This window comes from Artemia sp. Qi Xiang Cuo, chromosome 8 (assembly GCF_049724085.1).
Source record: "Artemia sp. Qi Xiang Cuo chromosome 8, ASM4972408v1, whole genome shotgun sequence".
In the NCBI taxonomy this organism is placed as follows: Eukaryota; Metazoa; Arthropoda; class Branchiopoda; order Anostraca; family Artemiidae; genus Artemia; species Artemia sp. Qi Xiang Cuo.
Genome location: NC_142801.1, coordinates 35853321 through 35880628, shown reverse-complemented (window position 1 = coordinate 35880628; position 27308 = coordinate 35853321). Strand labels below are relative to the sequence as shown.

The window sequence follows — 27308 nt, the reverse complement described above, 5'->3', positions numbered from 1 at the left end:
CTGCGCTATAGAGGGGATGCGCTGAGTTGATGGAGAGATCAGAGAATGTACCTATAACCTACTGAGAAATTTAAAATACTTGGAAGCATGAATCTGTTGTTATGGTTATTTTTGTTTAGATCTTTTACTGCTCAAGGTCAGTTAATTAAAATAGTTCCTCTTTTAGCACTATGTAATATTGCAATGTTTTAAGCTCTAACATAAAACTGCCTTAGTATTCCCTTTTCCAGTCAGATTGTAAGATGCTAGACACACAAAATACTTTTCAAAGTACTTTTTGCAGCATGGCTGCTAAGGGTGCTAAAAATAAACTATTACTTGTGGATTATATCATAAAAGATCAGTTTACAAATCTAATTTGTCTGACAAACTTCTAATTTATGAAATGTAAAAAAGTTTGCAGTTTAATACTTGCTGGTCCTCCCCTAGCGAGGAGACAGGCTGCTTTCTTTACCTCCTTCATGCAGTCTCGCTGGTCAAAAATTATTGTTTCTGTTGGACTTCATACGATTAAACAGTTGAAGTTCATTACTAAGTGTATCACTGTAAATAGATTTAAAAAACGAAGCATCATTTAAAATTTTAAAATAACACATTGATAACTCCGTTTAGCATATTAGGGTCAGGTTTGTTCAATGACGACACACTTAAAAACACAAAGAAACGCGAAAATAGACACTGAATTAAGAAATTCTGGCGTAAATTCAGTTTTTCCTTCCTGTTTATCCCTTATTGACACTAAAATAACAAGTTCCTTATTTAATTATAATTTCTGAAACATGTAAATTGTGCTATAACATAATTGCGATGTTTTTTTTTTTTTTTTGTTTTTGGAACAAATCAGAAATTTCAGTTTAATTAAGAAATTACGGCATGAATTAAATTCCTTTTCCCTGTAAAATTAATTTAGAAAAAATTTCCGAAAAAGAAGTTTTTACAAGAAAAGTAAAGGCCATATTAAACTTAAGATAAGCATAAACAACAACCTGTGATAATTCAACATGGAAGCGACAAGAAATTACTGTTAAAGAATAAATGAAACCCAAAACGAAAATAAATTAAATAAACAATCATAGCAAAAAAACACACAGCAAGTAATAATATGAATGAATTAATAAATCTTAAAGCGTCCAATAAGCAAATCAAGGTTAAAACGAAAAAAAAAATTGTTATTGAAGTAAGTAGGGGGAGCCCTTATACTCCGGTACGAACAACGGTGCGAACAACGGGACGAACAACTTGGACGAACAAGATTACACACCTTGAATTTATGTAACAGGATGTTGTCGAAACTTTTCTGCTATGACACATTTTCACCCCGTGAACATTCTTTTATAATGTAGATACACTAACGCGACAAAATATCTGTTTGTCACAATTTCACCCCGTGAACATTCCATGATAACATATTATCATAAATTTGCAGGCAGGATGATGTGTAATTAATACAGACATGAATTACGTTAAACCTATTGTGTAAGAATTCATGACAGAAAAACCAATAGGCTTCATAGGAATTTAAAATGTATCTGTGCACAGTTGCCAGAACAAAAGAAACGTCAGAGATTAATTGACATTTTAGAAGGTTATTTGGGGTGAAACAGTTTGAGACATGTGACTTGACCAAGCTTTACTTCTCAGCTGTGGTCGTACACAATATGTAAGTACACAATATGGGATTAGTGAGACGATTATGGATTTAAACCATCAAGGACCCCAACCTTCAAGGGGCCCCCCATCCAACTTTTTTGGGCTCATTCCCCCTTTTTTTTACTTTTTTGAAGTTTATTTTTTTTAACATGATAATTTTATTTCAACTTTTTACATGTCTTAGAATGAACAAGCACACAATATGGGATTAGTGAGATGGTTATGGATTTGAACCATCAAGGACTGCAACCACCAATGACCCTATCTACCAAGGACCTTAACCTCCTAGGGCCTCTCTCCCCAACCTTTCGCCCCCCCCCCCCCCCCTTTTTAGGCCCAATCCCTCCATTTTTTATACTTTTTGAAGTTTATTTCTTTAGCATGATAATTTTATTTCAACTTTTTTTTACATGTCTTACAATGAACAAGTACACAATATGGGATTAGTGTGATGGTTATGGATTTGAACCATCAAGGACTGCAACCACCAATGACCCTAGCCAACATGGACCTTAACCTCCAAGGCCCTCTCTCCCCAACCTCCAAGGTTGGGGAATGAGGACCTTGGGGGAGAGGACTCCCCCCACTCCAACTTTTGGGCCCATCCTCCCATTTTTTTTATAATTCTTTAAGTTTATTTTTTAACATGATAATTTTATTTCAACATTTTTTACATGCCTTAGAATGAACAAGTACACAATATGGGATTAGTGAGATGGTTATGGATTTGAACATCAAGGACGGCCACCAACAATGACCCTAGCCACCATGGACCTTACCCTCCAAGGTCCTCTTTCCCCAACGTCCAAGGAGCCCCCCACTCCAACTTTTTGGGCCCATCCCCCCATTTTTATTATAATTTTTTGAAGTTTATTTTTTTTAATATGATAATTTTATTTCAATTTTTTTACATGTGTTAGAGTGAACAAGTTCACAATATGGGATTAGTGAGATGGTTATTGATTTGAACCATCAATGACCCTAGCCACCAAGGACCTCAACCTCCAAGGTCCCCTCTCCCCAACTTCCAATGGGCCCCCTCCCTCCAAAGTTTTGGGGCGCATCCTCCCATTTTTAATACTTTTTTGAAGTTTATTTTTTTAACATGATACTTTCATTATAACTTTTTTTTACAAGTCTTAGAATGAACAAGTACACAATATTGGATTAGTGAGATGGTCATGGATTTGAACGATCAATGACCCTACTCACCAAGGACCTCAACCTCCAAGGTCCCCTCTCCCGACCTCCAAGGAGCCCCCTCCCTCCAAAGTTTTGGGGCCCAACCCCCTATTTTTTTAATTCTTTTTTTTAAGTTTTTTTTCACTTTTTTATTTTTTAAAACTGTTTTTTTCAACTTTTTTACGTATCTTAAAATAACATGAAGTATACTTGGATCTGTACCAATCATTCTCTATGCTTGCTCATAAGCAAGAGGTGACTTTCCCAATGATACTCTATTCCTGGTTATCGACACTACCTACTCTATTGCATGTAATAAATCAGTAATTTTTCTACATTGGAAGGATTGACATGTGCATCATATTTTTGTTTAAAAACGAAAATGAATGATTCGAGGAAAGTGTGTACACATGCTAAAGTCATTGTTGTCTTGAATGCTGACAAGAAAAAGTATTTGAACTATGAATCAAGTACAAGAGGTAGCACCATTGAAAACGTATGCCTGCGTTTTTATGACAGTGAGAGCTTAGATTTCTTGGGAGTACCCATAAATTTCCATTATATAAATGGTGGATATACAAGAGTATTATTACCAGAGATGATAGTGCTCAAAGAGAATGCCAACCTAAAAATAATAGTTGATGAGGAGGGGCATCTTCCTGCTCATGGTTCTAGTAACACATTACCGACTGATATATCTTATTCCCATCGTTCTGGTATTAATATTCCAATGAATGCGAGGGGGAAAAGAAAAGCCAACTGCTGCACTAATGTAATAAATCATATCATGTCTACGTGCCAGAACTGTTACCTTTGTAAACACAATGAGAGAATAGACAGTGAAATCGATAGCAAAATAAAAAGAGCCTTGGCATACAATATCATCAATAAATATAAAGTTGAATTGATGGAAAATGAAGAACAAGTGAACGTTATTGATCATATAGTCAGTGATTCCAATAGTACCAAAGATGAAATGCAGATTGAGCCTCTAGGTGACACCCCAGTAAAAATTGTGTATGACTCAAAATGGATGAATGATTATTCTACGGGTTATGAACTAAGAGAAGAGAATAACTATAGTATCAAGAGAGAACATGATAAATTATTTTATGGAACAGATTCAAAATGTAAAAAGTTGTTCGATGATGTTAATAATGTATAATAATGTATGAAACATATTTTTTTATATTAATATTCTACATGTCATTATTTCATTAAAAATATATTATACATTACTTTTTGTTACATGATCTTTATTTTAGAGTATGCTAGAACGTCAAACGTCTAGAATATCTATTAAAAAAGTCGGAGATGTAAGAAAAGGAGTTTTCAGAGATAAAGATACTATTATCGGTCTCATAGGGGATATATTAGAAAATGAGATACTTTAACAGAACTTTTACCAAAGTCTGAGAGAGATGAGCTGAATTTTTTCCCAAAAGTCTCCGCATACAAGCAAACACCCGTCCTGACACATAGCAGAGAGAATTTTAGCTTTACCCCAGCACCCCAACACCAAGATCTGAAAGTAGAAGGAATGTCACGTAACCTAGTCTAAATTATCCTTAAAAGGTTGAATAATCTCCATGAAAATTATACTTTCAGATTCAACATGTCGGACAACACACTTTCAGGTCTTTTTTGGACTTTTGGTGTTAGGGTATGTAAAAAGTCGTAAAGTAATGTTGGGAGTAAAAAAGATGAGTATTTCAACTGGTAAAACGGGTTTAGGAGAAATGTTAAGAAAAGAACTTGTTCTGAAATAATATAATGAAGCCTTTTGAAAAGTATCGCTTGGTGTTGGGGTATGCAAAAAGTCGTAAAGTGATGTTGGAAGTGAAAAAAGATGAGTACTTCAACTTGTAAAATAGATTTTGGAGGAATGTTAAGAAAGAAACTTGTTCTGAAATGATATAATAGAGCCTTTTGAAAAGCATTGCTTGGTGTTGGGGTATGCAAAAAGTCGTAATGTCATGTTGGGAGTGAAAAAAGAAGAGTACTTCAACTTATAAAATAGATTTTGGAGGAATGTTAAGAAAGAAACTTGTTCTGAAATGATATAATAGAGCCTTTTAAAAAGCATTGCTTGGTGTTGGGGTATGCAAAAAGTCGTAATGTAATGATGGGAGTGAAGAAAGACGAGTAGTTCAACTTTTAAAACGGGTTTAGGAGGAATATTGAAAGAACTTGTTCTGAAATGATATAATATAGCCTTATGAAAATTATTGCTTGGTGTTGGGGTATGCAAAAAGTCGTAAAGTAATGATGGGTGTGAAAAAAGATATGTACTTCAACTTATAAAACGGGTTTAGGAGAAATATTAAGAAAATAACTTGTTCTGAAATAATAAATAAAAGCCTTTTGAAAAATATTGCTTGGTGTTGGGGTATGCAAAAAGTTGTAAAGTATTGTTGTGAAAGAAAAAAGATGAGTACTTCAACTTTTAAAATGGGTTTTGGAGGAATATTAAGAAAAGAACTTGTTCTGAAATAAAATAATAAACCCTTTTGAAAAGTATTGCTTGGTGTTGGGAGTGAAAAAAGATGAGTACTTCAACCTATAAAACAGGTTTAGGAGGAATATTAAGAAAAGAACTTGTTCTGAAATAAAATAATAAAGCCTTTTGAAAATTATTGCTTGGTTTTGGGGTATGCTAAAGGTCGTAAAGTAATGTTGGGAGTGAAAAAAGATTAGTACTTCAACTTGTAAAACAGGTTTAGGAGGAATATTAAGAAAAGAACTTGTTCTGAAATAATATTATAAAGCCTTTTGAAAAGTATTTTTGGTGTTGGGGTATGCAAAAAGTCGTAAAGTAATGTTGGGAGTGAAAAAGGATGAGTACTTCAACTTATAAAGCAGGTTTAGGAGGAATATTAAGGAAAGAACTTGTTCTGAAATAATATAATAATGCCCTTTGAAAAGTATTTGCTTGGTGTTGGGTTTGCAAAAAGTCGTAAAGTAATGTTCGGAGTGAATTAGATGAGTACTTCAACATGTAAAATGGGTTGAGGAGGATTATTAAGAAAAGAACTTGTTCTGAAATAAAATAATAAAGCCTTTTGAAAAGTATTGCTTGGTGTTCCGGTATGCAAAAAGTCGTAAAGTAATGTTGGGAGTGAAAAAAGATGAGTACTTCAACTTATAAAATGGACTTAGGAGGAATATTAAGAAGAGAACTTAATCTGAAATAATATAATAAAGCCTTTTGAAAAGTATTGCTTGGTGTTGGGGTATGCAAAAAGTTGTAAAGTAATGTTGGGAGTGAAAAAAGATGAGTACTTCAAATTGTAAAACAGGTTTAGGAGGAATATTAAGAAAATAACTTGTTCTGAAATGATATAATAAAGTCGTTTGAAATGTATTTTTTGGTGTTGGAGTATGCAAAAAGTCGTAAAGTAATGTTGATAATGAAAAAAGATGAGTACTTCAACTTGTAAGACAGGCTTAGGAGGAATATTAAGAAAAGAAGTTGTTCTGAAACAATTTTATAAATCCTTTTGAAAAGTATTGATTCGTGCTGGGGTATGCAAAAAGTCGTAAAGTAATGTTGGGAGTGAAAAAAGATGAGTACTTCAACTTGTAAAACAGGTTTAGGAGGAATATTACGAAAAGAACTTTTTGTGAAATAATATAATAAAGCTTTTTAAAAAGTATTTGCTTGGTGTTGGGGTATGCAAAAAGTCATAAAGTAATGTTGGGAGTGAAAAAAGATGAGTACTTCAACTTGTAAAACAGGTTTATCGTTGATTTTGACGATGAAATTACTTTACTAGAAAATCAAATATTATTAATAAAACCAGATGTATTTTAAACGTGGGTTTTCTTATTTCTGAAAACTAAAACTCGACTTTATTAAAAAAATAAATTATGGTTGTTAGATTTAGATATATTTTGGACGTTGATGCTCTTATTGATAAGAAATATAACTCAACTTTATTAGGAAAGCCAACATTATTAATAAGAAGAGATCTATTTTAGGCGTGGATGTTCTTATTTCTGAGAACTACTACCCAACTTCATTGAAAAATCAAAAAGTATTAATAAAATCATATGTATTTTAGATTTGGATGTTTTTATTTCTGAAAACTAAAACCCAAATTTATTAATAAATCAAATATTTTTAATAAAATAAAATGTATTTCAAACGTGGATATTCTTATTTGTGAAAACTAAAACCCAACTTTATTTAAAAAAATTAAATATGGTTAATAAATTTTGATGTATTTTAAACGTGGATGTTCTTATTTCTGAGAACTAAAACCCAACTTCTTTGGAAATCAAATATTATCAATAAAATCAGATGTATTTTTAATGTGAATGTCCTTATTTCTGAAACTATAACGAAACTTTTTTTTATCAGATGTATTTTTATTATGGATACTCCTATTACCGAAAATTAAAACCAAAACTTTATTTAAAAAAATCAAACATTAGTAATAAAATCAGATGTATTTTAAACGCGGATGTTCTTATTTCTGAAAACTAAAACCCAACTTTATTAAAAAATTAAATATTATTAATAAAGTCAAATGTATTTAAAAGGTTGATATTCTTATTTCTGAAAACTAAAATCAAACTTTATTTAAAATAAAATATTATTAATATAATAGACATATTTTTAACGCGGATGTTCCTATTTTCGAAAACTATAACCCAACTTTATTTAAAAAAAAACATTATTAGTAAAATCAAATGTGTTTTAAACGTGGATGATCTCATTTCTGAAAACTCAAGCCCAACTTTATAAAAAATTCATATATTAAGCCTATTAATAAATTCGGATGTGTTTTAAACAAGGACGTTCCTGTTTCTGAAAACTAAAACTTTCTCTGCCTGTGTGTCAGGACGGGTGTATGCTTGTCTGTGGAGGTTTTTGAGAAAAAAATTCAGCTCATCTCTCAGACTTTGGTAGAAGTTCTGTCAAAGTATCTCATTTCCTGATATATCCCCTATGAGCCTGCTAGTAATATCTATATCACTGAAAATTTCTTTTCTTACATCTCCGACTTTTTAATAGATATTCTTAACGTTTTACGTTCTAGTATACCCTAAAAATAAAGATCACCTAAAAAAGTAATGTATAATATATTTTTAATGAAATAATGACATGTAGAATATTAATATAAAAAATATGTTCCATACATTGTTATACATTGTTAACATCATTGAACAACTTTTGACATTTTGAATCTGTTCCATAATATAATTTATCATGTTCTCTCTTGATACAATAGTTACTCTCTTCTCTTAGTTCATAACCCGTAGAATAACCATTAATCCATTTTAAGTCATACACAATTTTTATTGGGGTGTCACCTACAGGCTCAATCTGCATTTCATCTTTGGTAATATGGGATTCATGGAATATATGATCGATAGTAGTAATAACGTTCACTTGTGCTTCATTTTCCATCAATTCATCTGTATATTCATTGATGATATTTTGTGCTATTGCCCTTTTTATTTTGCTAGCGATTTCACTGTCTCCTCTCAAATTGTGTTTACACAGGTAACAGTTCTGACACGTAGACATGATATGATTTAATACATTAGTGCAGTAGTTGGCTTTTCTTTTCCCCTTTGAATTCATTTGAATACTAATACCAGAACGAGGGAAATAAGTTGTATCAGTAGGTAATGTGTTACTAGAACCATGAGCAAGGAGATGCCCCTCTTCATCAACAATTATTTTTATGTTGGCATTCTCTTTGAGCACAATCATCTGTGGTAATGATACTCTTGCATATCCACCATTTGTACAACGGAAATTCTTGGGTACTCCAAAGAAATCTAAACTCTCACTGTCATGACAACGCATGCATACATTTCCAATAGTGCTACCACTTGTACTTGTTTCACAGTTCAAATACTTCTCCTTGTCAGCATTCAAGACAAGAATGACTTTATCATGTGTACACACTTTCCTCGAATCATTCATTTTCACTTTTTAAACAAAAATATGATGCGGATGTCAATCCTTCCTATGTAGAAAAATTACTGATTTATTACATGCAATAAAGTAGGCAGTGTCGATAATTGGGCATAGAGTATCAATGGGAAAGCCGCGTCGTGCTTATGACCAAGCATAGAGAATGATTGGTACAGTTGCAATTATATTTCATGTTATTTTAAGATACGTAAACAAAAGTTGAAAAAAAACATGTTTAAAAAAAATTTAAAAAGTTAAAAAAAAAATATTAAGAAATGGGGGAATGGGCCCCAAAAAGTTGGAGGGAGGGGGCCCCTTGGAGGTTGGAGAAAGGGGCCCTTGGAGCTTGAGGTTCTTGGTGGGTAGGGCAATTGATGGTTCAAATCCATAGCCATCTCACTAATACCATATTGTGTACTTGTTCATAGCAAGACACGTAAAAAAAAGTCGAAATAAAATTATCATGTAAAAAAATAAAATTCAAAAAAGTATAACAAAAAATGGGGGGATGAGCCCCAAAAATTTGGAGGGAGGGGGCCCCTTGGAGGTTGGGGAGAGGGGACCTTGGAGGTTGAGGTCCTTGGTGGCTAGGGTCCTTGATGGTTCAAATCCATAACCATCTCACTAATCCCATATTGTGTACTTGTTCATTCAAAGATATCCAAAAAAAATTGAAATAAAATTATCGTGTTAAAAAAATAAACTTCAAAAAAGAATAAAAAAACTGGGGGATGGGCCCAAAAAGTTGGAGTGCGGGGGCCGCTTGGAAGTTTGGGGAGAGGACCTTGGAGGTTAAGGTTCATGGTGGCTAGGGTCATTGCTGGTTGCGGTCCTTGGTGTTCAAATCCATAACCATCTCACTAATCCCATATTGTGTACTTGTTCATTCTAAGACATGTAAAAAAAAGTCGAAATAAAATTATCATGTTAAAAAATTCACTTCAAAAAAGTATAGAAAATGGGGAGATGGGCCCAAAAAGTCGGAGTGGGGGGCCTCTTGGAGGTTGGCGAGAGAGGACCATGGAGGTTAAGGTCCATGGTGGGTAGGGTCATTGGTGGTTGCAGTCCTTGATTGTTCAAATCCATAACCATCTCACTAATCCCATATTGTGTTCTTGTTCATTCTAAGACATGTAAAAAAAAAGTTGACATAAAATTATCATGCTAAAAAAATAAACTTCATAAAATATACAAAAAGGGGGGGATGGGCCCAAAAAAGGGGGGGGGGCCTTGGAGGTTGGGGTCCTTGACAGTTCAAATTTATAATCGTCTCACTAATCCCATATTGTGTACTTGTCTATTATAGCGACCACAGCCAATAAGTAAAGCTAGGTCAAGTCACATGTCTCAAACTGTTTCACCCTAAATAACCCCTTAAAATGTCAATTAATCTCGTTTCCTTTGTTCTGGCAACTGTGCACAGATACATTTTAAATTCCCATGAAGCTCATTGGTTTTTCTGTCATGAATTCTTACACAAGCGGACCTTTTTAAGTTTAACGTAATTCATGTCTGTATTAATTACACATCATCCTGCCTGCAAATTTATGATAATATGTTATCATGGAATGTTCACGGGGTGAAATTGTGACAAACAGACATCTTGTTCAAGTTACGACAACATTCTGTTACACAAATTCAAGGTGTGTAATCTTGTTCGTCCAAGTTGTTCGTCCTGTTGTTCGTACGGTTGTTCGGACCGGATAAATCTTAAAATGAGTGAAACTTAAATTGAATGCGCAAATCAAGCTTGAAACGAACAAAAATCACTACAAACAAGAGTTTGGGTATCGCCTCCTTCTCTCACTGTAAAAGTCTATAACCTACTGCGTCATTGGCGCTGTACTGAAAATGAATTGTATTACAAATATTCTCTTTTGTGCTTAATATTTAAAATAAACTAAAATTACAGTAAAACTTTGAACTGATGAGGTTTCAGCAATTAATATCATTATACATTAAATATTCTGTTAAATTTATTAGTTCTTTCTAAAGTTATTAAAGCCCCCTAAAATTGTTCCCTTCCTTAACTGTAAAAACCTAAAGCTTGCTGCGTCATTGGCGCTTTACTGAAAACGAATTATACTACAAATATTTTCTTTTCCAGTCAAACAGTTCGTGGTAACGAACTGCAAGTAAGAAGCGACCCGGCTCAATAGTAACCGAAACTCTAAAAAACGAGATTTTGATACCAATAGATACATCAAATGAATCAGATTTTAATACTTATATCAAATATATAAGTTTCATCACGCTTTGTTCTACCCATCAAAAGTTACCCACCTGAGAAAATTTTGCTGATTTTTGGGAAAAGGGGGAAAGACCCCCTAAAAGCTATAGAACCTAAATGAAATTCACACCATCAGATTCAACGTATCAGAGAACCCTATTGTAGAGGTTTCAAGGTTCTATCTGCAAAAATGTGCAATTTTGTATTTTTTGCCAGAAGAAAGATCACGGATGCGTGTTTGTTAGTTTTTTGTTGTTTTTTTTCCCCAGGGGTGATCATATCCACCCAGTGGTCCTATAATACCGTGGGAGGGCTCATTCGAACGGAAATTAAAAGTTCTAGTGCCCTTTTTAAGTGACCAAAGAGAATGAAGGGCAACTAGGCCCCCTCCCACGCTTATTGTTTTCCCAAAGTCACCCGATCAAAATTTTGAGATACCCGTTTTGTTCAGTATGGTCGAAAATATAATAAATACGTCTTTTAGGATGACTTAATTCCCCAAAGTCCCTGGGAGGAGGGCTGCAAGTTATGAACTTAACCCAATGTTTACATATAGTATTGGTTATTGGGAAGTATACAGACGTTTTCAAGGGGGATTTTTGTCTGGTAGTGGGGGGTCGAGGGTTATGTGGAAGGATCTTTCCATGGAGGAAGTTTTCATGGGGGAAGGGACATTGCTATGAAGGGGGCGCCGGATTTCCCAGCAGTGTTTAAAAAACGATCAGAAATCAAATAAAAAAATAAAAAAGTTTTTCAACTGAAAGTAAGGAGTAACATCAAAGTTTAAAACGAACACAAATTATTAAGTATATGATTGGGTTTACCCCCTAGTCAATACTTCACTCTTTAAGCCAAAGATTTTTTAGTACTTTCATAAGAGCTATTTATTCTAATTAACAAAACCTCAAATAATTCAAAAACGTTCAAAAATTAAAAAAAAAGTTTTTTTAAAGTAAGGAGCAACATTAACACTGAAAACGAACAGAAATTATTCCGTGTATGAAAGGGGCTGTCCCTTTCTCAACGCCTCGCTCTTTACGCTATAGTTAGACTCTTTCTCACAACTTAATTTTTTATAACAATAAAAAACTTTTGTATAAAGAGCGAGGCGTCGAGGAGAGCAGAGCCCCTTTCATGTATGGAAAATTTCTGTTCGTTTTAAGTTTTAAGGTTGCTCCTTACTTTCAGTTAAAAAAAACTTGTTTTTTAAATTTAATTCTTACGGCATTGAACATGAAAATAAATTACAGTGAAATAAAATCTTGAACTGATGGTTCTTTAAACAATTAATATCATTATATATAAAATATTCATTTTGATTGTGTTTATAATTTCCAAGACTGTTCAAGACACATATAGTTTTCAGTAAAGTGCCATGACGCAGTTTTAGACTTTTACAGTGAGAGAAGGAGGCGATACCCAAACTCTTGTTTGTAGTGAGTTTTGTTTGTTTCAAGCTTGATTTGCTTATTCAATTTAAGTTTCATTCGTTTCAAGATTTATGTATTCATTTATATTAATATCTATTGTATCTTTGTTTGCATTATTCTTTATTTAATTTCTGTTCGTTTTGGGTTTCATTTATACTTCAATAGCAAAATATTTTTTTCGTTTTAAGCTTGATCTGCATATTCCATTTAAGCATTACTCGCTTTAAGATTTTTTATTCATTTATATTATTGCTTGTTGTATGTTTTTCTGCTATGACTGTTTATTTAATTTCTGTTCGTTTTGGGCTTCAGAAAAGTCATAGAACCTTAATGAAATTCACACCATCAGATTCAGCGTATCAGAGAACCCTACTGTAGATGTTTCAAGCTCCTATCTTCAAAAGTGTGGAATTTTGTATTTTTTTGCCAAAACAATGATCACGGATACGTGTTTATTTGTTTTTTTTTGTTTTTTTTTGTTATCCCAGGGATGATCGTATCGACCCAGTGGTCCTAGAATATCGCAGGATTGCTTATTCAAACGGAAATTAAACATTATAGTGCCCTTTTTAATGGACCAAAAATGGAGGGCAACTTGACCCGCTCCCACGTTTATTTTTTTCCAAAAGTCACCCGATCAAAATTTTGAGATAGCCATTTTGTTCAGCATGGTCGAAAAATATAATAACTATGTCTTTGAGGATGACTTAATTCCCCACAGTCCCCGGGGGAAGGGTGGCAAGTTATGAACTTTGCCCAATGTTTGCATATAGTATTGGTTATTGGGAAATATACAGACGTTTTCAGGGGCGCCGGATTTCCCAGCGTTATTAAAAAAACAATCAGAAATTAAATTAAAAAAAAAAAAATTCCACTGAAAAATGATAACTTTTCAATATCAAAACTTAAAACAAACAGGAACTATTACGTATATGATTGGGTTCACCCCCTAGTCAATACCTCGCTCTTTACACTAAAGTCTTTTCGGTACTTACATAAGAGCTATTAATTCTAATTAACGGCCTTTATGATTAAGGGGTCATTCTTAAAGAATAAAAAAAAAAATCGAACTTTAGCGTAAAGAGCGAGGCATTGACTAGAAGGGTGAGCCTCCCTTATATACGTAATACAATTTTAAGGATATAGAAGTTCGTTACGTAAGCTAATTCGTAAGTTACGTATATTTATTACTAATAAGAACATTCGTAAATAAAATTAAACGAGTTTCGAGAAAGCCATTTAGTCAAAAACGAGTAAAATTAATATGCAAATTTCATTTTAATTATTCATGTACGGTGAGCCAAAATCAAAACCTGCATTAATATAAAAACGTTCAGAAATTAAATAAAAAAACAAGTTTTTTTTAACTGAATGTAAGGAGCGACATTAAAACTTAAAACGAACAGAGATTATTCCGTATATGAAAGGGACTGCCCTCTCCTCAACGCCTCGCTCTATCCTCTAAAGTTTGACTCTTTCTCACAGCTCTATTTTTAAAACAATAAAAAACTTCAGCGTAAAGAGCGAGGCGTTGAGGAGGGCACAGGCCCTTTCATATACGGAATAAGTTCTGTTCGTTTTATGTTTTAATGTCGCTCCTTATCTTCAGTTAAAAAAAACTTGTTTTTTTTTATTTTTTTACAAGATCAAATAGCATCAAAGTAACAATTTCAAAGTAAAAAAATGGGTTTGTGTCCACCTTGGAGTTTCTATTATCTGACGTTTGAACTATTTTTAACAACATAGCTATATAAAAAATCTTTTCGAATAGGTCTGGGGAAAAAAGGGCGTGGGGGAGGAGGCTAATTGCCCTTCGATCTGTTTTACCTTTTTAAAAGTGAACTAGAACTTTCCATTTTCAATCAAATGAACCCTCTCTGAAGTTTATTCGAACATCCCTTCTATAAGAACCATATATGCACCCAGGACATAACTTACAACGCCTGTCCCTGGGCTCTGGGGGTTGCGTCGACCCCGGAGTTTTAATGTCTGTCGTTTGAAACTATTTTTAACAAAATGGCCGCCTAAAAATTGTTATCGGATGGGTTTGGGAAAGAAAAAGGCTTGTAGGGGAAGGGGAGTAGTGATAGGTCAATCTAAGAGAGCGGGGCCCTATCCTTTTTGCATATATTAATATAAGGTAGCAGACAGGTAGAAATCACCATGCCTTAAAAAATCATATCTGTGGTTGGTTTTTTATGTTGTAATCAGAATCAGCGAACCATGAAAATTCGTGCTACAATACTTTTGGTGTTAAATATCATGTTTCTGATAGAGTCATGGCTGTTCACATAGCATGCATACATCGATGCATCTTTTCATAGTATGGTTGAATGAAGTTAATGGCAATGAAATTCTGTCTGTTAACCAATATTTTTAGGCGTGGTTGTTTTATGTTTAACCATGAACACGGGTATAAAAGCTCTGACGATGAGTTATTTTCTCAGTTCAAAATTGGTATTTAAAATACAAGCATGCATTCTAACAAAAGGAATATTGATGAAAGCTACACGCAAGAAGTAAGTTATTCATTTATATTCTTAGTAGGTAAAGAAATTAATTCTAATATAATTTATCGGGTGGTTTATACAGTCCCCAATATAGTTAACGAATTGTTAAATGTTTTTGAACCTGGATCTTCAGAGTTCGGTAAAGAGCAACATCAAAACAAAAAACTATGTAAACACTGCATTTAAATGGCTTGCAAGCTTAGTACATGAGGTAAACCATACCTATTTTTTATTCTGATCCAAAGTTCCCCACCCCCACTATGCCAAAGCCCCCCACCCCAAGACCCACTCTAACCCCCCCTCCATCTTATTCTCCTCCCTCCCTCGTACCCCCCTCCCCCGCTTTTTTTAAACATGATATATTTTTTTCTCTCCTCTTGAAGCTGATTTTCTCCATAGAACTTGTTGCACGCTGATTTTTTTATATGTGTAACTTGTTGCATGCTGGTTTTTCTTCATGAACCTTGTTAAATGTTGATTTTAATCTTTGTGAAACCTATACGTTGATTTTTATCCAATTGAAACTGGATTTGTTCATGGGATTTGTTCATGTAGATGGAACATGTGAGTGCTGATTTGTAGTCATGTAAAAAAAAAGTTGAAAAAACTGTAAAAAAAAATTGTCACTATAAATATTATTTTTCTATTAGTCACGACTAACATTTCTATATGATTCTCATTTTGGGTTCTCTTGAAGCCAATTTTGTTCATGGAACTTGACCGTGCTGATTTATGCCTGTGGAACTTGTTGAGTGCTGGTTTTCATTCGTAAAACTTGTTGCATGCTGATTTTTTTCTCTTCGCGAAACTTAAAATTGTTTTTTCTCCCAGTTAAACTGATTTTTTTCGTGGAACTTGTTGTGTGCTGATTTTTTATTCCTGAAACTTGTTGGATGTTTATTTTTTCTCTTCGTGAAACAAGTGCATTGATTTTATTTCCACCTAATGAAACTAATTTTGTTCATGGAACTTATTGCATGCATATTTCATTGTTCGTGATCCATGTTAAATGTTTATTTTTCTCTTCATGAAACTTCTAGAATGATTTTTTGCTTGCTGTTTTTTTTATTCGTGAAACTTGTTGCAAGTTAATTTTTTCTCTTCGTTAAACATGTACATTGATTTGTTTTCTCCTCTTGAAACCAATTTTGTTCATGGAACAAACTGTATGTATATTTTTTAATCGTCGATTTTTTTTGTGTGCTGACTGCTTTTTTTTTGTTCGTGAAACTTGTTGCATGTTGATTTTTTTTTTCTCTTTGCGAAACTCATACACTGATTTTTCTCCTCGTGAAACTGATTTTGTTCAAGGAACTTGTTGCGTGCTGATTTTGTTAATGGAACTTGTTGCATATTTTTTTTGGTTCGTGTAACTTGTTGCATGTTGACTTTTCTCATTGAGAAACTTGCACATTGATTTCTCTCCTCTTGAAGCTGATTTTCTCCATGGAACTTGTTGCACGCTGATTTTTTTGTATGTGTAATATGTTGCATGCTGGTTTTTCTTCATGAACCTTGTTACATTTTGATTTTAATCTTTGTGAAACCTATACATTGATTTTTTTTATCATTGATTTTGTTTTTGGACAGTTTTTTTTACAATTTTTTTCAAATTTTATTTTACATGACTAAAAATGAGCGCTCAACATGTTCCATCTACAAATTGTTTTCACGAGGAAAAAATAAAAAAATCAATGTACAAAATTCACAAAAAAAAACAACATGCAATAAGTTTCACGAATAAAAAAAAATTAACATGCAATAAGTACCATGAACAAATACAGTTTCATTTGGATAACAATCAATATATAGGTTTCACAAAGATAAAAATCAATTTTTGAAAAGGATCAGGAAGAAAACCCAGTATGCGACAAGTTACATATACAAAACAATCAGAGCGCAACAAGTTCCAGGGAAAAAATCAGCTTCAAGAGGAGAGAAATCAAGATGCAAGTTTCTCAATGAGAAAAGTGAGATACTTGCACATTGATTTCTCAATGAGAGAAATCAATGCGCAAGTTTCTCGATGAGAAAAGTCAACATGCAACAAGTTAAACGAACCAACAAAAATATGCAACAAGTTCCATTAACAAAATCAGAACGCAACAAGTTCCTTGAACAAAATCAGTTTCACGAGGAGAAAAATCAGTGTACGAGTTTCGCAAAGAGAAAAAAATCAACATGCAACAAGTTTCACGAAAAAAAAACAGTCAGCACAAAAAAAAATCCACGATCAAAAAAATATGCATGCAGTATGTTCCATGAACAAATTTAGTTTCAGGAGGAGAAAAAAATCAATGTACATGTTTCACGAAGAGAAAAAATCAACCTGAAACAAGTTTCACGAATAAAAAAAACAACAAGCAACAAGTTCCACGAGCAAAATAAACAATCAGCGCGCAACAACTTCCAATAATAAAATCAGTTTCACGAATAGAAAAATCAATGTACAAGTTTCGAGAAGAGAATAAACAAAATCACACTGCAACAGGTTTCATGAACAAAAGATCGTCACTCAACAAGTTCCACGAAAATAAATCAGCGTGCAACAAATTCCATGAACAAAACCAGTTTTCTCAATGAGGAAAATCATTGTAGAAGTTTCATGAAGAGAAAAATCAACATTTAACATGGATTTCGAACAATGAACTATGCATGCAATAAGTTCCATGAACAAAATTACTTTCACTAGGTAGAAAAAAAACCAATGTACTTGTCTCACGAAGAGAAAAAATAAACATGCAACAAGTTTCAGGAATAAAAAATCAACAAGCAACAAGTTCCACGAGCAAAATAAACAATCAGCGCGCAACAACTTCCAATAATAAAATCAGTTTCACGAATAGAAAAATCAATGTACAAGTTTCGAGAAGAGAATAAACAAAATCACACTGCAACAGGTTTCATGAACAAAAGATCGTCACTCAACAAGTTCCACGAAAATAAATCAGCGTGCAACAAATTCCATGAACAAAACCAGTTTTCTCAATGAGGAAAGTCATTGTAGAAGTTTCATGAAGAGAAAAATCAACATTTAACATGGATTTCGAACAATGAACTATGCATGCAATAAGTTCCATGAACAAAATTACTTTCACTAGGTAGAAAAAAAACCAATGTACTTGTCTCACGAAGAGAAAAAATAAACATGCAACAAGTTTCAGGAATAAAAAATCAGCATGCAACAAGTTCAACGAAGAAAATTAGTTTAACTGGGAGAAAAATCACTGTTTAAGTTTCGCGAAGAGAAAAAAAAAATCAGCATGCAACAAGTTTTACGAAGAAAAATCAGCACTCAACAAGTTCCACAGCAAAAATCAGCACGGTCAAGTTCAATGAACAAAATTGGCTTCAAGAGAAGAAGAAAAAAATCAATGAGCAAGTTCCACGAAGAGAAAAATCAACATGCAACAAGTTTCACGAACAGAAAACCATCATGCAACAAGTTCCTTGAATAAAATCAGTTTCACGAGGAGAAAAATCAGTGTACACATTTCGCGAAGAGAAAAAAAGCAACATGCAACAAGTTTCACGAACGAAAAAAAAATCAGCACGCGATAAGCTCATTTAAAAAAATCAGTTTCACGAGTATAAATATCAGTTTACGAGTTTTGCAAAGAGAAAAAAAAAATCAACATGCAACAAGTTTCACGAACAAAAAAAAACGTCAGCACAAAAAAAATTCATGATTAGAAAAATATGCATGCAGTATGTTCCATGAACAAAATTGGCTTCAGGAGGAGAAAAAAAATCAATGTACATGTTTCACTAAGAGAAAAAATCAACCTGCAACCAGTTTCACGAATAAAAAACAGCAAGCAACAAGTTCCACGAACCAAAAACAATACGCAAGCAACAACTTCCATTAATAAAATCAGTTTCACGAAGAGAAAAATCAATGTACAAGTTTCAAGAAGAGAATAAACAAAATCACACTGCAACACGTTTCCCGAACAAAGTATCATCACTCAACAAGTTCCAAGAACATAAATAAGCGTGCAACAAGTTCCATGAACAAAACCAGTTTTCTCAATGAGGAAAGTTATTATGGAAGTTTCACGATGAGAAAAATCGACATTTAACATGGATCACGAAAAAAGAAATATGCATGCAATAAGTTCCATGAACAAAATCAGTTTCACTGGGTAGAAAAAAATTCATTGTACGTGTTTCATGAAGAGAAAAAATAAACATGCAACAAGTTTCAGGAATAAAAAATAAGCACGCAACAAGCTCCATGAACAAAAACAGTTTAACGCGGAGAAAATCATTGTTTAAGTTTCACGAAGAGAAAAAAATCAGCATGAAACACGTTTCACGAGGAAAAATAAGCTCTCAACAAGATCCATAGGCATAAATCAGCATGGTCAAGTTCCATGAACAAAATTGGCTTCAAGAGAAGAAGAAAAAAATCAATATGCAAGTTTTACGAAGAGAAAAATCAACATGCAACAAGTTTCATGAACAGAAAACCCTCATGCAACAAGTTCTTTGAACAAAATTAGTTTCACGACGAGAAAAATCATTGTACAAATTTCGGGAAGAGAAAAAAAGCAACATGCAACAAGTTTCACGAATAAAAAAAAATCAGCGAGCAACAAGTTCCAGAATCAGAAAAATATGCATGCAGTATGTTCCAGGGACAAAATTAGATTTAGGAGGAGAAAAAACAAATCAATGTACATGTTTCACGAAGAGAACTATCAACATGCATCAAGTTTTACGAATAAAAAACAGCATGCAACAACTTCCACAAACTAAAAAAAACAATCAGCACGCAACAAGTACCATTAACAAAATCAGTTTCATGAGATAGAAAAATCAATCTACAAGTTTCGCGAAGAGAAAAAAAACAGGCTGCAAAAAGTTTCACAAACCAAAAAAAATCATCCCTCATCAAGTTCCACGAACATAAATAAGCACGCAACATTTTCCGTGAACAAAACCAGTTTTCTCAATGAGAAAAATCATTGTAGATGTTTCACAAAGAGAAAAATCAACATGTAACATGAAACACGAGCATAGAATATGCAAGCAATAAGTTCCATGAACAAAATCAGTTTCACTATGTGGAAAAAAATCAAGTTTCATGAACAAAAAGCCATCATGCAACAAGTTCTATGAACAACAATCAGCACGCAACAAGTTCCTTGAACAAAACCAGTTTCACGAGGAGAAAAATCAGTGTAAGAGTTTCGCGAAGAGAAAAAATCAACCTGCAACAAGTTTCAGGAACAAAAAAAAACAGTCAGCACACAAAAAAATCCACGATAAAAAAATATGCATGCAGTATGTACCTTGAACCAAATTAGTTCCAGGAGGAGAAAAAAAAACAATGTACATGTTTTACGAAGAAAAAAAATTAACCTGCAACATGTTTCACGAATAAAAAAAGCAGCAAGCAACAAGTTCCACAAACAAAAAAAAATAATCAGCATGCAACAACTTCCATTAACAAAATCAGTTTCACGAAGAGAAAAATCAATGTAAAAGTTACGAGAATAGAATAAATAAAATTACACTGCAACACGTTTCCCGAAAAAAAGATCATCACTCAACAAGTTCCACGAACATAAATCAACGTGCAATAAGTTCCATGAACAAAATCAGCTTTCTCAACTAGGAAAATCATGGTAGAAGTCTCACGAAGAGAAAAATCAACATTTAACATGGATCACGAACAAAGAAATATGCATGCAATAAGTTCCCTGAACAAAATTAGTTTCACTGCATTCAAGTTAGGTTCAATTAGGTTCACTTGGCGTGGCGCACCACGCCAAGTGAACCTAATTTAACCTAACTTGAATGCAGTTATTTGAAAAAAGGGTGGTATTGTAGGTTGGCTGCAGGCACCCGGTTGCACGCTCTTTTTATTTTTTTGTTCGTGAAACTTGTTGCATGTTGATTTACTTGTGGATTACTAAAGTTTTTTTTCGTGAAACTGGTTGCATGTTGTTTTTTCTCTTCGTGAAGATTGTACATTGATTTTTTCCTCGTGAAAGTGATTTTGATCTTGGAACATGTTGAGTTCTGCTTTTTGTTTCTGGAACTTGCTGCCTGCTGAATTGTTTTTCGTGAAACTTGTTGCATGTTGCTTTTTTCTCTTCTCAAATCTTGTACACTGATTTTTCTCCTTGTGAAATTGATTTTGTTTAAGGAACTTGATGCATGCTGATTGTTGTTCATGGAACTTGTTGCATGATGGTTTTTTGCTCATGAAACTTGTTGCATGTAGATTTTTCTCTTCATGAAACTTGCACATTGATTTTTTTCTTCTCTTGAAGCCAATTTTGTTCAAAGAACTTGACCCTGCTGATTTATGTTTGTGGAGCTTGTTAAGTGCTTAATTTTCTTCGTGAAACTTGTCGCATGCTGTTTTTGGAACTTGTTGCAAGCTGATGTATGTTCATGGAATTTGTTGAGTGATGATTTTTTTTGTTTGTGAAACTAGTTGCATCCTATTTTTTTTTCTCTTCGCAAAACTTGTACTTTGATTTTTCACCTCGTGAAATTGATTTTGTTAATGGAAGTTGTTGCGTGTTGATTGTTGTTTTTTTTTAGTTCGGGGAACTTGTTGCATGCTGTTTTTTATTTGTGAAACTTGGTGCATGTTGATTTTTTCTCTTAGTTAAACATGTACATTGACGTTTTTTCCTCCTAAAACTAATTTAGTCCATGGAACATACTGCATGCATATTTTTCTGATTCTGGAACTTGTTGCGTGCTGAGATTTTTTGTTCGTGAAACTTGTTGCATGTTGCTTTTTTCTCTTCGCGAAACTTGTACACTGATTTTTCTCCTTGTGAAACTGATTGTTGTGCATGAAACTTGTTGCATGATGGTTTTTTGTTCATGAAATTTGTTGCATGTTGTTTTTTCTCTTCGCGAAACTTGCACATTGATTTTTTTCTTGTCTTGAAGCCAATTTTTTTCATGGAACTTGACCGTGCTGATTTATGTTTGTGGAGCTTGTTGAGTGCTGATTTTTCTTCGTGAAACGTGATGCATGCTGATTTTGGAACTTGTTGCATGCTGATTTATGTTCGTAGAATTTGTTGAGTGATTATTTTTTTTGTTTATGAAATTTGTTGCATCCTGTTTTTTTTCTCTTCGCAAAACTTGTACACTGATTTTTCACCTCGTGAAACTGATTTTGTTAATGGAACTTGTTGCGTGCTGATTGTTCTTTTAGTTCGTGGAACTCGTTGCATCCTGTTTTTTATTCATCAAACTTGGTGCATGTTGATTTTTTCTCTTTGTGAAGCATGTACATTGCTTTTTCTTTCTCTTCCTAAAACTACTTTTGTCTGTGGAACATACTGCATGCATATTTTTCTGATTCTTGAACTAATTGCGTGCTGATTTTTTTTGTTCGTGAAACTTGTTGCATGTTGCTTTTTTCTCTTCGCGAAACTTGTACACTGATTTTTCTCCTCGTGAAACTGATTTTGTTCATGGAACTTGTTGCGTGCTGATTGTTGTTCATGGAACTTGTTGCATGATGGTTTTTTGTTCATGAAACTTGTTGCATTTTGATTTTCTCTTCGTGAAACTTACACATTGATTTTTTTTTCTCTTGAAGCCAATTTTGTTCGAGGAACTTGCCCTTGCTGATTTATGTTTGTGGAACTTGTTGAGTGCTGATTTTTCTTCGTGGAACTTGTTGCATGCTGAATTTTTCGTCGTGGAACCTGTTGCATGCTGAATTTTTTGCGCGAAACATAAACAATGATTTTCTCCCCATTAAACTGATTTTGTTCGTGGAACTTGTTGCGTGCTGATTTTTTATTCCTGAAAATTGCTGCATGTTTATTTTTTCTCTTCGTGAAACAAGTACATTGATTTTTTTCTACCTAGTGAAACTAATTTTGTTCATGGAACTTATAGCATGCATATTTTTTTGTTCGTGATCCATGTTAAATGTTGATTTTTCTCTTCGTGAAACTTCTACCATGATTTTCCTCATACAGAAAGCTGGTTTTGTTCATGGAATTTGTTGCACGCTGATTTATGCTCGTGGAACTTTTTGAGTGATGATCTTTTGTTCGTGAAACGTATTGTAGTGTGATTTTGTTTATTCTCTTCTCGATTCTTGTACATTGATTTTTCGCTTCTTGAATCTGATTTTTTTAATGGAAGTTGTTGCATGTTGATTGTTTTTTTTTGTTTGTGCAACTTGTTGCTTGCTGTTTTTTTCATTCGTGAAACTTGTTGCAGGTTGATTTTTTTTCTTCATGAAACATGTACATTGAATTTTTTTCTCCTCCTGAAACTAATTTTGTTCATGGTACATACTGCATGCAGATTTTTTTTTATCGTGGATTGTTTTTGTGTGCTGACTGTTTTTTTTTGTTCGTGAAACTTGTTGCATGTTGATTTTTTCTCTTCACGAAACTCGAAAACTGATTTTTCTCCACTTGAAACTAATTTTCTGCAAGGAATTTTTTGCTTGCTGATTTTGTTCATGAAACTTGTTGCATGATGGTTTTTTGTTCATGAAACTTGATTTTTTTTCCACATAGTGAAACTGATTTTGTTCATGGAACAAATTGCGTGCTTATTTATTTTCGTGGAACTTGTTGAGGGATGATTTTTTTTGGTTTGTGAAACTTGTTGCGGCCTGTTTTTTTTCTCTTCGCGAAACTTGTACATTGATTTTTTTACCTCGTGAAACTGATTTTGTTAATGGAACTTGTTGCGTGCTGATTGTTTTTTTAGTTCGTGGAACTTGTTGCATGCTGTTTTTTATTCATAAAACTTGATGCATGTTGATGTTTTCTCTTCGTGAAACATGTACATTGATTTTTTTTCTCCTCCTAAAACTAATTTTGTCCCTGAAACATACTGCATGCATATTTTTCTGATTCTGGAACTTGTTGCCTGCTGATATTTTTTTGTTCGTGAAACTTGTTGCATGTTGCTTTTTTTCTCTTCACGAAATTTGTACACTGATTTTTCTCTTCGTGAAACTGATTTTGTTCAAGGAATTTGTTGCATGATGGTTTTTTATTCATGAAACTTGTTGCATGTTGATTTTTCTCTTCGTAAAACTTGCAAACTGATTTTTTTCTTCTTCTCTTGAAGCCAATTGTGTTCATGGAACTTGGCCATGCTGATTTATGCCTGTGGAACTTGTTGAGTGCTTATTTTTCTTCGTGAAACGTGTTTCATGCTGATTTTTTCTCTTCGCGAAACTTAAACAATGATTTTCTCCCCGTTAAACTGATTTTGTTCATGGAACTTGTTGAGTGTTGATTTTTTTATTCCTGAAACTTGTTGCATGTTTATTTTTTCTCTTCGTGAAACACGTACATTAATTTTTTTCTACCCAGTGAAACTGATTTTGTTCATGGAACTTATTTCATGCATATTTCTTTGTTCGTGATCCATGTTAAATGTCGATTTTTCTCATTGTGAAACTTCCATAATAACTTTCCTCATTGAGAAAACTGGTTTTGTTCATGGAACTTGTTGCAAGATGGTTTTCTGTTTGTGAAACTTGTTGCATGTTGATTTTTCTCTTCATGGAACTTGCTCATTGATTTTTTCTTCTTCTCTTAAAGCCAATTTTGTTCATGGAACTTGACCGTGCTGATTTATGCCTTTGGAACTTGTTGAGCGCTGATTTTTCTTCATGAAACTTGTTGCATGCTGATTCAATCCCTGATGAAGTTAGGTCTTGTATCATAAATACCCTTTATAATAGCCAAAAAAAGGCTAAGTCTCCTAACACTTTCACACAAAAAAATTTGCACGACATAAAAATATTATCTAACCTCCGAAAAGACCCATCTATTATAATAACCAAAGCAGACAAAAGCAACTCACTTGTTGTCATGGATACGACGGACTATGACAACAAAATCTTTTCACTTTTGAAAGACACAAGTACATAAAAACCGATCACTCATGATCCTACTGATCAATTTACTAATAATATTATAATGAATTAAAACAGCTAAAACAGAATGGTAAAATCACACCACAATTATACAACAAATTTTACCCCCGTGGTAGTTTCTGTCCAAATTTTACGGCTTACCAAAACTGCATAAACAAGGTATACCCCTAAGACCAATCGTAGCATGTACTAAAACCCTCGCTTCCAATATTGGAGAATGGCTTTGCACAGCTTTCAAACCTTTACTGTATTCACAAAATTCCTACATTAGTAATTCGGCAGATTTGGTTAAAAAACTTAATAACACAAGTATTTCAGAAAACACAATAGTTAGTAATTTTGATATTGTTTCCATGTACACGAATATAGATTTGGCTACTTCTGAGCAATTATTAAAAACCAAAATAGAAGAAAATAATCACTTAGCGCTCAGCGACAGGGATTGAGGGTGAAGTTTTATTTAATCTTGTTCAAATTTGTAATAAGTTTTCAATGTATTTTCAGTTTCGTGATTCTTTTTATCAACAAATAAATGGGTTACCAATGGGAGCAGGTCTATCCGGCCTACTGGCTAATATTTATGTCGAGAACCTTGAAAATTGGGCATTAAATTCTTATTTTTTAAAACATGTCTACTGGGGTCGTTACAAGGATGACGTAATTTCACTTCGGAATTATGGGGAAATTGAACTTCGGGGTTTCCTAGATCATCTTAATACTTATGGTAGAAATTTGCAGTTTACCCTAGAAATTGAATTTGAAAACAAACTACCATTTTTAGATGTGCTAATTATCCGTAATACTAATAATTTTGACTTCACTATCTATAGAAAACCAACACAAAACAATAGATATCTTCATTTTAATTCAAATCACCCCCCACAAGTTAAATAGCAGTTTTAACTTCTCTTATTGACCGTGCCCTAAACATTTGCTCCGATTCATACATAAAAGCAGAAATAAATTTGATCACAGATATTCTTTTTGGCAACGGATACCCCATTCCTTTTGTCAATAATACGATTAACCGTAGACTAAAAAGACATTTTCGTAAAATCAACGATATTTCAGAATGTGAGGCTCCAGAAAAACCCTCTAATATAATCTATCCTCCATACATCCCAAGAATCACCACAAAAATAAAAAATATTGGCACAAAAAACAATCTGTATTTAGTTTTCACCAATAATTTTCAAATCACAAATTTCTTAAACTCCGGTAAAGATAAAACCCCAGTTACTCGCCAAAGAGGGGCAATTACTAATACCATGCAATTGTGGCAATTACTACGTTGGAAGAACTCATCAGAATCTAGAAAAACGGATACACCAGCATAAAGAAGACATAGACAAAGCGTTAATTGCTAATAGTTCTAATAACTCCTTTGATTCTGCTTTAGCTAGCCATATATTTGATAATCCCAGCCACACAATACTTTTCGAAAAATCTTCTCTCATTAGTAGTGATTTGGGCATAAAACAGGTGGTTCGGGAAAGTATCGAAATTAGGCTCAAAATAAATAAAAATATTTCCTCAAATAGGGACTTAGGAGAATATTCACTGAATTCTTTATATTCAAATTTAATTAAAAATGATCTAACAAAATATTTTATTAAACCAATTGACAATAGCATTGAACCCGTTACAAAAAGGCCTTTAAGACTAGCTGCTTAAAAAACAAGATTAGCTTTGAAAACTTGCAGTTAATAATTTCATTTTATTGCGTTTGAATGACTTCATCCTCTCTCATCATTTCATTTATCAGTCCTGGTTGAACTTCGTTGAAGTAAGGATACTGCGGCTGTTTTAAAGGGTTTTAAAAGCATTTTTAGTTTTAAACTTCGTATTTTAATGTAAGTTGTTTATATATATTCTTTTTCTTTAATGTTGTGCTGAAGACGGCCCTTGGACATAGGGTAGAAATGTTCACTGATTTAAATTGCACTGTCTTGGAAAAAATTTCCCTATTGTTTTTAACTTGTGTTTGTTTGATATGGAAAGGCAGTGCGGTCTTCGTCAATATTTGCATATTTCTTTGTTCGTGATCCATATTAAATGTTGATATTTCTCTTCATGAAACTTCTACAATGATTTTCCTCATTGAGAAAACTGGTTTTGTTCATGGAACTTGTTGCACGCTGATTTATGTTCGTGGAACTTGTTGAGTGATGGTTTTTTGTTCGTGAAACGTGTTACAGTGTGATTTTGTGTATCCTCTTCTCGAAACTTGTAAATTGATTTTTGTATTCATGAAACTGATTTTATCAATGGATGTTGTTGCCTGTTGATTGATTATTTTGTTCGTGGAGCTTGTTGCTTGCTGTTTTTTTTTATTCGTGATACTTATTGCAGGTTGATTTTTTCTCTTCGTGAAACATGTACATTGATTTTTTTCTTCTCCTGAAACTTATTTTGTTCATGAAACATACTGCATGCCTGTATTTTGATCGTGGATATTTTTTGTGTGCTGACT

At 33.4% G+C, this 27308-nt stretch overlaps 1 protein-coding gene across 1 annotated transcript in view; it reads left to right on the top strand.

The window, feature by feature from the left end:
• The first annotated feature begins 80 nt into the window (after positions 1 to 80).
• The window catches only part of LOC148949361 (uncharacterized), a 289387-nt gene continuing 262159 nt past the window's right edge, over positions 81 to 27308 (top strand). Inside the window, exon 1 of the mRNA XM_089093397.1 lies at positions 81 to 136. Coding sequence (XP_088949523.1) covers positions 88 to 136 — 49 coding nt within the window. The 5' untranslated portion in view covers positions 81 to 87. The remainder of the gene's footprint in view (positions 137 to 27308) is intronic.